Source organism: Prunus persica, chloroplast (assembly GCF_000346465.2).
Source record: "Prunus persica chloroplast, complete genome".
NCBI classification, from domain to species: Eukaryota; Viridiplantae; Streptophyta; class Magnoliopsida; order Rosales; family Rosaceae; genus Prunus; species Prunus persica.
In genome coordinates, this window is record NC_014697.1 from 75,001 (window position 1) to 85,000 (window position 10,000).

The 10,000-nt window shown below is 35.2% G+C and overlaps 13 protein-coding genes across 13 annotated transcripts in view; 5 read left to right on the forward strand and 8 right to left on the reverse strand. All coding sequences in view use genetic code 11, as the record gives it.

The window, feature by feature from the left end:
• psbB (photosystem II CP47 chlorophyll apoprotein) overlaps positions 1–650 on the forward strand; it is a 1,527-nt gene extending 877 nt beyond the window's left edge. Inside the window, exon 1 of the mRNA in view lies at positions 1–650. This exon is cut by the window's left edge and continues 877 nt beyond it. Within this exon, the coding sequence (YP_004021691.1) occupies positions 1–650 (650 nt within the window).
• Positions 651–835: 185 nt separating this feature from the next.
• psbT (photosystem II protein T) lies at positions 836–943 on the forward strand. Its single transcript has one exon. The coding sequence runs from the start codon at positions 836–838 to the stop codon at positions 941–943; it is 108 nt and encodes a 35-aa protein (YP_004021692.1).
• A 61-nt stretch (positions 944–1,004) lies between these two features.
• psbN (photosystem II protein N) lies at positions 1,005–1,136 on the reverse strand. Its single transcript has one exon. It carries the CDS (start codon positions 1,134–1,136, stop codon positions 1,005–1,007), a length of 132 nt encoding a protein of 43 aa, YP_004021693.1.
• A 118-nt stretch (positions 1,137–1,254) lies between these two features.
• Positions 1,255–1,479, forward strand: psbH (photosystem II phosphoprotein). Its single transcript has one exon. It carries the CDS (start codon positions 1,255–1,257, stop codon positions 1,477–1,479), a length of 225 nt encoding a protein of 74 aa, YP_004021694.1.
• Positions 1,480–1,601: 122 nt separating this feature from the next.
• Positions 1,602–3,004, forward strand: petB (cytochrome b6). The gene is made up of 2 exons: positions 1,602–1,607; positions 2,363–3,004. The coding sequence occupies exons 1-2, from the start codon at positions 1,602–1,604 to the stop codon at positions 3,002–3,004; spliced, it is 648 nt and encodes a 215-aa protein (YP_004021695.1).
• A 207-nt stretch (positions 3,005–3,211) lies between these two features.
• Positions 3,212–4,437, forward strand: petD (cytochrome b6/f complex subunit IV). Its single transcript has 2 exons — positions 3,212–3,219; positions 3,963–4,437. The coding sequence occupies exons 1-2, from the start codon at positions 3,212–3,214 to the stop codon at positions 4,435–4,437; spliced, it is 483 nt and encodes a 160-aa protein (YP_004021696.1).
• A 236-nt stretch (positions 4,438–4,673) lies between these two features.
• Positions 4,674–5,654, reverse strand: rpoA (RNA polymerase alpha subunit). The gene has a single exon. The coding sequence runs from the start codon at positions 5,652–5,654 to the stop codon at positions 4,674–4,676; it is 981 nt and encodes a 326-aa protein (YP_004021697.1).
• A 64-nt stretch (positions 5,655–5,718) lies between these two features.
• Positions 5,719–6,135, reverse strand: rps11 (ribosomal protein S11). The gene has a single exon. The coding sequence runs from the start codon at positions 6,133–6,135 to the stop codon at positions 5,719–5,721; it is 417 nt and encodes a 138-aa protein (YP_004021698.1).
• A 147-nt stretch (positions 6,136–6,282) lies between these two features.
• Positions 6,283–6,396, reverse strand: rpl36 (ribosomal protein L36). Its single transcript has one exon. The coding sequence runs from the start codon at positions 6,394–6,396 to the stop codon at positions 6,283–6,285; it is 114 nt and encodes a 37-aa protein (YP_004021699.1).
• Positions 6,397–6,859: 463 nt separating this feature from the next.
• On the reverse strand, positions 6,860–7,264 carry rps8 (ribosomal protein S8). The gene has a single exon. It carries the CDS (start codon positions 7,262–7,264, stop codon positions 6,860–6,862), a length of 405 nt encoding a protein of 134 aa, YP_004021700.1.
• Positions 7,265–7,439: 175 nt separating this feature from the next.
• On the reverse strand, positions 7,440–7,808 carry rpl14 (ribosomal protein L14). Its single transcript has one exon. The coding sequence runs from the start codon at positions 7,806–7,808 to the stop codon at positions 7,440–7,442; it is 369 nt and encodes a 122-aa protein (YP_004021701.1).
• A 130-nt stretch (positions 7,809–7,938) lies between these two features.
• On the reverse strand, positions 7,939–9,359 carry rpl16 (ribosomal protein L16). The gene is made up of 2 exons: positions 9,351–9,359; positions 7,939–8,337 (listed from the first exon to the last, which is right to left on the reverse strand). The coding sequence occupies exons 1-2, from the start codon at positions 9,357–9,359 to the stop codon at positions 7,939–7,941; spliced, it is 408 nt and encodes a 135-aa protein (YP_004021702.1).
• A 148-nt stretch (positions 9,360–9,507) lies between these two features.
• Positions 9,508–10,000, reverse strand: part of rps3 (ribosomal protein S3) — a 657-nt gene continuing 164 nt past the window's right edge. The window contains exon 1 of the mRNA in view: positions 9,508–10,000. This exon is cut by the window's right edge and continues 164 nt beyond it. Coding sequence (YP_004021703.1) covers positions 9,508–10,000 — 493 coding nt within the window.

Here is a 10,000-nt window from a genome sequence, read left to right on the forward strand (position 1 = left end):
CTGAAAATCAAAGTTTATCTGAAGCTTGGTCTAAAATTCCTGAAAAACTGGCTTTTTATGATTACATCGGCAATAATCCGGCAAAGGGGGGGTTATTCAGAGCGGGCTCAATGGACAACGGGGATGGAATAGCTGTTGGGTGGTTAGGACATCCTATCTTTAGAGATAAAGAGGGGCGCGAACTTTTTGTACGTCGTATGCCTACTTTTTTTGAAACATTTCCGGTTGTTTTGGTAGACGGAGACGGGATTGTTAGAGCCGATGTTCCTTTTAGAAGGGCAGAATCAAAATATAGTGTCGAACAAGTAGGTGTAACTGTCGAGTTCTATGGCGGCGAACTCAACGGAGTCAGTTATAGTGATCCCGCTACTGTGAAAAAATATGCTAGACGCGCTCAATTGGGTGAAATTTTTGAATTAGATCGTGCTACTTTGAAATCCGATGGTGTTTTTCGTAGCAGTCCAAGGGGTTGGTTTACTTTTGGGCATGCTTCGTTTGCTTTGCTCTTCTTCTTCGGACACATTTGGCATGGCGCTAGAACCTTGTTTAGAGATGTTTTTGCTGGTATTGATCCAGATTTAGATGCTCAAGTGGAATTTGGAGCATTCCAAAAACTCGGAGATCCAACTACAAGAAGACAAGTAGTTTGATACAATATTGCTTTGTTACTTGTTACTTTTCATTTTTATTTTGTGATTTGATATAGGGTACCGGATAAATCTTGATTTGAATCACTGCCTTTTCTTTGACTTTTGACTCTTGTTCTTTTTTTATCCGGGAGACGGTCCCCAATAAACAGGTATGGAAGCTATAATTGTAAACCACGATCAAATCTATGGAAGCATTGGTTTATACATTCCTTTTAGTCTCAACTCTAGGAATAATTTTTTTCGCTATCTTTTTTCGAGAACCGCCTAAAGTTCCAACTAAAAAGGTGAAATGATTTTTCATTATCTCAATTGAAAGTAATGATCCTCCCAATATTGGGAGGATCATTACTTCAACTAGTCCCCGTGTTCCTCGAATGGATCTCTTAGTTGTTGAGAGGGTTGCCCAAAAGCAGTATATAAGGCGTACCCAGTAAAACTTACAAGTAAACCGGATAAAAAGATGGCAACTAGGGTTGCTGTTTCCATTATTATATAGTTTTAAGACATTATATAGTTTTAAGACCACAATGGATCTATGATAAGATCATTTATTTACAACGGAATGGTATACAAAGTCAACAGATCTTACTGAATATAAAATATTATGGCTACACAAACCGTTGAGGGTAGTTCTAGATCTGGCCGCCCCAAACGAACTAATGCAGGGAGTTTATTGAAACCATTGAATTCAGAATATGGTAAAGTAGCTCCTGGGTGGGGAACTACTCCTTTGATGGGTCTCGCAATGGCTCTATTTGCGATATTCCTATCGATTATTTTGGAGATTTATAATTCTTCCATTTTACTGGATGGAATTTCAATGAATTAGATTCACAAGAACCATTAACTGGCTTTTTCAATACAAAATGAAGCGTTTAGGTTTATGATTTTTATCCCATTCTATTTGGGTAGTTCGACCGTGGAATTTCTTTGTTTCTGTATTTCCGGAATATGAGTGTGTGACTTGGTATAATTGATCCTATGGATAGTACAGAGAATGGGTCTGTCATCTTGATAGAGATGGTTTTACTTCGTCGGATATTCATTCTAGTATCTGGAGCACGGAATATATATATGAAATAGATTACAAAGTATTAGAACTATGATTCATACTTAATAGTTAGACCTCGTGGCCGGACTTCGAAAATTTTTTTTTTCAAACTAAACTTTCGTTTAGGCTTATTTTGATCAAAGGACAAGGGTTTCTTTGGATTTTTAGTCATTATATCTATTCATTGAATAAGTGATGATCCAACGGTTCTTACTCAGGGAATTTTGGGACTTAGTTTGAAAGGGTTTTATTGAATCATCGTGGTTCTAGTATGAATCTGAGGTTTTAATCAATTAATAGGGTCTTAACAAGATAATTCCTATCAATAATAAAGAAAACAGCAGTAAAGCCGCACTACACATAAATAACAACAAATAAAATAGGTAAATAGAAGATTCAAGAGGCCTATAACGATCAATATATAGACGAATGAGCCGACTTGATTTTTTGGCATTATAACCACAAAGAGGAGTTTTCGGATTTTTATTCTTTCATATCTTCAGAAAAAATGAATCATAGAATTAAGAAATTTAAAACTAAAACTTTCTATTATACACATCCGTTAGAACTAGTATTTGTGTGTTTCTGTTTGAGCCGTATGAGATGAAATTTTCATATACGGTTCTCCGGGGGGGAGTCTCCGTGATTTACCTATCTCAATAAAATCTATGATTGGTTCGAAGAACGTCTTGAGATTCAGGCAATTGCCGATGATATAACTAGTAAATATGTTCCTCCTCACGTCAACATATTTTATTGTCTAGGAGGAATTACGCTTACTTGTTTTTTAGTACAAGTAGCTACAGGGTTTGCTATGACTTTTTATTATCGTCCGACCGTTACAGAGGCTTTTGCTTCTGTTCAATATATAATGACTGAAGCTAATTTTGGTTGGTTAATCCGATCGGTTCATCGATGGTCGGCAAGTATGATGGTCCTAATGATGATCCTGCACGTATTTCGTGTGTATCTAACCGGCGGCTTTAAAAAACCTCGCGAATTGACTTGGGTTACAGGTGTGGTTTTGGGTGTATTGACCGCATCTTTTGGTGTAACTGGTTATTCCTTACCTCGGGACCAAATTGGTTATTGGGCAGTAAAAATTGTAACAGGCGTACCAGACGCTATTCCTGTAATAGGCTCGCCCCTGGTAGAGTTATTACGCGGAAGTGCTAGTGTGGGACAATCCACTTTGACTCGTTTTTATAGTTTACACACTTTTGTATTACCTCTTCTTACTGCCGTATTTATGTTAATGCACTTCCCAATGATACGTAAGCAAGGTATTTCTGGTCCTTTATAAAGATTTCTGGTCCTTTATAAAGAATATATACCATCTGTAATCAATCATTTATCACTTGGGGTAGGAACAATAGTATTTCATTGCTACAAATATGGATTATTGAAAAGAATAAGACATGTATTGGGATATTTCTCTTCAACTCTACAAAAATGTATTATTTTTTTGACACTCATAGTTGAAGCGAATTTTCCGAAGATAAAATGGATTATGGGAGTGTGTGACTTGAACTATTGATCGGGCCTTGCAGATATATGCCCTTATCTATCTGCCACATTTTAATTCACAACAAAAATGTGTCTTTGTTCCAACCACCGCGTAAGCCCCATACAGAAGATAGGCCGGTTCGTTTGAAGAGAATCTTTTCTATGATCAGACCCGATCATGTCGTGTATGATATGAACAGGCTCCGTAAGATCCGATCCAGTAGAATAAGTGATTGGCATAATCCGGATTATGTTTTATATATTTCACTTACTAAATAGTATAGAAATGTATTCATTTCCTCTGCATTGACTCGATTTATGATACTATCGGAGTGAAACAAGGGATCTAAAGAAGAACAGAGGCTAGACTATATTAGTAACAAGTAAATCCTTTGCTTTGTATGTAAAAAGTCTCGATATTTTAGGGGATAAAGGCCAATTGCAAGATATAAGACGACCCATAAAGCATTTGATCATGATCAATTTTGTAAGCCTACTTGGGTATTGAGCATTTATCTGTAAGAACTGAATTCCTTGCAATGGGTAGTTGTTGCAACTTCGAAAAAGGGAATCCTTTTTCTTACATCGAATCATTCATATATGTGTGGATTATGAGTGGATATGGATAACATAGCGATTTTATTTTTTATATGGATCCATTAGATTCGTTTGATTCGTGCTCGAGCTGGATGATGAAAAATTATCATGTCCGGTTCTTTCGGGGGATGGATGTAAAATAATTCACCTATCCTAATAACAAAAAAACCTGACTTGAATGATCCTGTGTTAAGAGCTAAATTGGCTAAAGGGATGGGTCATAATTATTACGGAGAGCCCGCATGGCCAAACGATCTTTTATATATTTTTCCAGTAGTAATTTTAGGTACTATTGCATGTAACGTAGGCTTAGCGGTTCTAGAACCATCAATGATTGGTGAACCCGCGGATCCGTTTGCAACTCCTTTGGAAATATTGCCTGAGTGGTATTTCTTTCCCGTATTTCAAATACTTCGTACAGTGCCAAATAAGTTATTGGGTGTTCTTTTAATGGTTTCAGTACCTGCGGGATTATTAACAGTACCCTTTTTGGAGAATGTTAATAAATTCCAAAATCCATTTCGTCGTCCCGTAGCGACAACCGTCTTTTTGATTGGTACTGCAGTAGCCCTTTGGTTGGGTATTGGAGCAACACTACCTATTGATAAGTCCTTAACTTTAGGTCTTTTTTAAATTGATTCAATTGTGAAATAAAAAAAAATATATATTACCACGTGTGTATCTAGGGAATAGTCGCTTCAAAGTGAATTTTCCCTAGATACATCTATTCAATTTAATTTTGGACCTATTCCGAATATATTAATTGTGCTAAAGATTCAAAACTCATTTTTATCTTTTTATACAAAAACTTTAGAAAAAAAAATTAAATAACCCATTAAAATTTATTCGAAATGCTTTTATATTTCTATTTATATTTCTAGAATGTTCAATATATGTTTTACATCTTCTATGCGAAAATGTTTAATTTTCATAAGATCTTCTTGACTGTTATTCAAAAGATCCAATAATGTATGTATATTGGACCTTTTGAGGCAATTATAGACCCTGGGGAACAATTCTGATTGGTCAATAAAAATATATTGCAATGCGATTTCTTTTTTATTTTTCCTTTGTTTAGCCAATCTACCATGAAAAGTAAAAAGGGGCAAAGTAACTTTGTGTTGATTGTTTTCTAACTGTAAGTTTTCCTCTTCTGCATGTAAAAAAGGAATAAATAAATCAATCAAATTCCGGGAGGCGTCATGAAGTGCTTCTTTAGGAGTTAAACTTCCATTTGTCCATATTTCGAGAAAAAGTATCTCCTGTTTTTCATTCCCATTCACATAAGAATGAATGCTATGATTCGCATTTCGAACAGGCATGAATACAGCATCTATAGGATAACTTCCGTCTTGAAAGTTATTTGGCGTTTTTATACGATATCCGCGATTCCTCTCGATTTGTAATTCAATACACAAATTAATTGGTTCCGTTAGGTTAGCTATATGCTGTGTATTATCAACGATTTCCACAGAAGGTGGTAAGATAATGTCTTGAGCAGTTACATATCCAGGACCCTTGATACAAATAGACGCGTTACGAGTTCCATATAGATTACTTCTCAATACAATTTCTTTCAAATTCATTAAAATTTCATGTACGGATTCTTGAATACCTATTATGGTAGAATATTCATGTGGTATTTTCTCAGATTTTGCGCGTGTGATACATGTTCCTTCTATTTCTCCGAGCAAAGCTCTTCGCATCGCAATTCCTATTGTATCTGCTTGACCTTTCATAAGTGGGGCCAGAATAAAGCGTCCATAATAAAGACGCTTACTGTCTGCTCTTGATTCAACACACTTCCACTGTAGTGTCCGAGTAGATACTGTTACTTTCTCTCGAACCATAGTATATTATTTGATCAAATCATTGAATTATTTATTTCTCTTGAAATCTCTTCAATGTTTATTTTTACACACGCCTTTTTTTAGGGGGCCTACAGCCATTATGTGGCATAGGGGTTACATCGCGTATGAAACTTAATAGTATACCACTTCTACGAATAGCTCTTAATGCCGCATCTCTTCCGAGACCCGGGCCTTTTATCATGACTTCTGCTCGTTGCATACCTTGATCCACTACTGTCCTAATAGCATTTCCTGCTGCGGTTTGAGCGGCAAATGGTGTACCTCTTCTTGTACCCTTGAATCCACAAGCCCCGGCGGAGGACCAAGAAATTACTCGACCCCGCACATCTGTAACAGTCACAATCGTATTATTGAAACTTGCTTGAACATGAATAACTCCCTTTGGTACTCTACGCGCATTCTTACGTGAACCAATACGTCTATTTCTACGTGAACCAATTTTTGGTATAGGTTTTGCCATATTTTATCATCTCATAAATATAAGTCAGAGATATATGGATATATCCATTTCATGTCAAAACGTATCCTTATTTTTTTTTACTTATTTATTTGTACATCTGTACATCGGTTACTTTTGATTTCGAGAGTCCTTTTTGCTTTAGAAAGATTAGCCTTGTCTTTGTTTATGTCTCGGGTTGGAACAAATTACTATAATTCGTCCCCGCCTACGGATCAATCGACATTTTTCACAAATTTTACGAACAGAGGCCCTTATTTTCATATTTGTTATTCCTTTTCTTACTATTTATTGGAAGAAAATAAGTTTCTTGAAATTTTTAACTTCGAATTGTATCCCCACGAAAGAATGTTGAAATTGAAAAAACCACCGAATCATTCGAGTCTTTGCTTTGGAGTCTATAAACTATACGTCCTTTGGTTGAAATAAGGACTTACCTCAATTTTTATTCTATTTCTTGGTAGTATACGTATAAAACAACGTCGAATCCTTTCCGAAACAAAAACCAGAATCATATTTTCATTATCTCAAATCTAAACGAACCCGGAAGATACATACCATTGGTAGGTTGTTCAGTAATTAAACCCTCATGAATCTTTTTTTGTTTCATTCCAGGTAAAACCGCTTTGAAGTATCAACTAATGTAAGAGGGGTAATATTATAAAGTTGTCCTTTCTCTTTTTTCACAAATATGAAAGTTCTTCGTATAATTCGTCTATCAGAAAGATTACCATATATAACACAAAATTTCTCCGCCGATTCCTTCTATTCGAGCCCTTCGGTCTGTCATTATACCTCGAGAAGTAGAAAGAATTACAATCCCCATTCCGCCTAAAATTCTAGGAATTTTTTGATAGTTAGAATATATTCGTAAACCGGGTCGACTGATCCGTTTTAAATTTAAAACAGTTCTATACGATCCTTTTCTATTTCTTCTATGTCGTAGTGTTAAAACCAAAAAATATTTATTGCTTTCCTGATGTTTTCTCACGTTTTCAATAAAACCTTCTTGTAAAAGGATTTTAACAATATTTTCAGTGGTGTTAGTAGATGGTATTCGAACTGTTCTTTTTTTATTCATGTCAGCATTTCGTATAGCGGTTATTATGTCAGCAATAGTGTCTTTACTCATGATAAACTAAGATTTTTGTTGCCCCCAAATTTTGATATAATCAACATGCTCTTTTTCTTTTTTTATTTATCTTTATTTCTGAATTATTAAAGGTATATACGTGATATATAAACAATCTACTAATTAATCGGTTTCATTCAAATACCAAATACTATAACTATATTACGGCCTTCCCTTATAATACTTCGGGTGCTAATGAAACTATTTTAGTGAAATTTAACTGTCTTAATTCCCGGGCGATCGCGCCAAAAATTCGGGTTCCTTTAGGATTTCCTTCTTGATCAATAACAACTGCAGCGTTGTCATCATATCGTATTATCATACCGTTGTCGCGTTTGAGTTCTTTACAAGTACGTACAATTACAGCTCGGATTACTTCTGATCTTTCTAGAGGTGTATTTGGTACGGCTTCCTTGATTACAGCAACAATAACGTCACCAATATGAGCATATCGTCGATTACTAGCTCCTATGATTCGAATACACATCAATTCTCGGGCTCCACTGTTATCCGCTACATTTAAATGGGTTTGAGGTTGAATCATATCGTTTTTTTATCGATTTTTTTTTGTTTTCAATGCAAGGGTCTAAAAAAAAGAAATATTATTTGTTCAAAACAAAAAACCTGCAATTTTTTTTTCATACAAAAGACCCCTTTCCTTTGTTTCTACATCCCTATCCCGAAAGAATGAATTGAGTTCGTATAGGCATTTTGGATGCCGCTATTGAAATTGCCCTTCTGGCTATATTTTCTGCTACTCCGCTCATTTCATAAAGTATTCTACCGGGTTTAACAACAGCTACCCAATATTCGGGAGATCCTTTCCCCGAACCCATACGTGTTTCTGTAGGTCTTACTGTAACGGGTTTGTCTGGAAATATGCGTACCCATATTTTTCCACCGCGGCGTGCGTTTCGTGTCATTGCTCGCCGCCCTGCTTCTATTTGTCTAGATGTGATCCAAGCGGGTTCAAGCGCTTGAAGAGCATATCTACCGAAGCAAATACGATTGCCTCGATAAGATATTCCTTTCATTCTTCCTCTATGTTGTTTACGGAATCTGGTTCTTTTGGGGTTATAGTTGATGGTTGTTTATCAATTCCATCCATCTCTACTACAGAACTGGACATGAGAGTTTCTTCTCATCCAGCTCCTCGCGAATTAAACAATTAAAAAATAATATACACGGTGAATAATATACGGAATCATGGTATTCTTTTAAATTTTATCTAATCTATATCTATTATAAATTTTAAATTTTTTGTGTTTTAATATATAATTAAACACGTCTTCTATTTATAGATAATGTGGTTTTTATATAACGTTATCGTTATAATGAATCTTTATTTTCTTTTTCCTTTGTATTATCATATCGAATCGACTAAAATTTAGAAATAAAAAAAAATTCGCGGGCGAATATTTACTCTTTCAACATTCAATTGTAAGATTAGTCTATGACATGACCTCTCAGAATAAATGAATAGGTTTCTGGTTCGTTCCGCCATCCTACCCAATGAATCATTAGGATTCGTTTTCAATAGAATCTTATGCATTCACAGGTTCTGTCGTCCCCACCACTTCTCGATTAATGGTTAGGTCTGAATTCTACAACGGAGCCCTTAAATGAAATTTATTAATGAATGAAATTTTTTCTTGAGTCAACCTTCTCAGTCTTTATTGGCTCAGGGCTCTTGATTTTTTCTTCTATGCACCTATTTGTCTAATTATGGATCAATCAGTATTGATGCTTTATTACATTCCCTTTATATGAGATGACTCATAGACCTTACATATTGGAATTATATATCATTGATATTTCTTTTCCTATCTTTCTCTCACCCTTCCATTTATCTGTATACTTTTATTGCTTTACAACTCATAATCAGATTGGTTTTTCTTTTGTGTTTATGCAAAAAAGATTTCAGTTGCTACAACGATATGACTCATATATCATATCTTGACTGGTTCCTTATATCCAGATAATGCGAAGCGATGAGTTGATTATTAGTTCTATAGTTATCAGTTCGTACTACGGGCCGGTCGATTTTGTTGAATCCTATAATCCTAAAAAAACCAACGAGTCACACACTAAGCATAGCAATTATATCAAACGATTAATCGAATTTTTATTCAACCTTATAGAATTGTTCATTTTTTTTTTTATTTAACAGAAAAGGAATGGAAGAGTTTGCCTTTTTTGTTTTATCAACAGATAGAACTAAATACAAGTAAAGTAAGTTCTTATTATTCCTCGTCTACAAATATCCAAATTTTGATGCCTAATACCCCATAGATAGTTCGAACTGCGTAGGCACAATAATCAATTTTAGCTCGAATGGTTTGTAGAGGAACCCTACCTTCTCTGATCCATTCAACACGTGCAATTTCTTTTCCGTCGATACGCCCTGCAATTTGTACTTGAATTCCTTTTGTACCTGCCTGTTCAGTTAATTCAATAGCTTTTTTCATTGCTTTGCGAAATGAAACTCTATTCTTTAATTGTCCGGCTATAAATTCTGCAAGAATATTGGGGTGCCCATAGGGATTTGAAATTCTTCTAATAGCAATGTTGAGTTTTCGGTTTACACAATTGAGTTCTTTTTGGACATTCATCTGTAATTCTTCGATTCTTCTAGTCCTGTCTTCTATTAATAACTTGGGGAATCCCATATAGATTATGACCTGAATCAAATCGATTCTTTTTTGAATCTCTATACGTGCAATTCCCTCGACATTA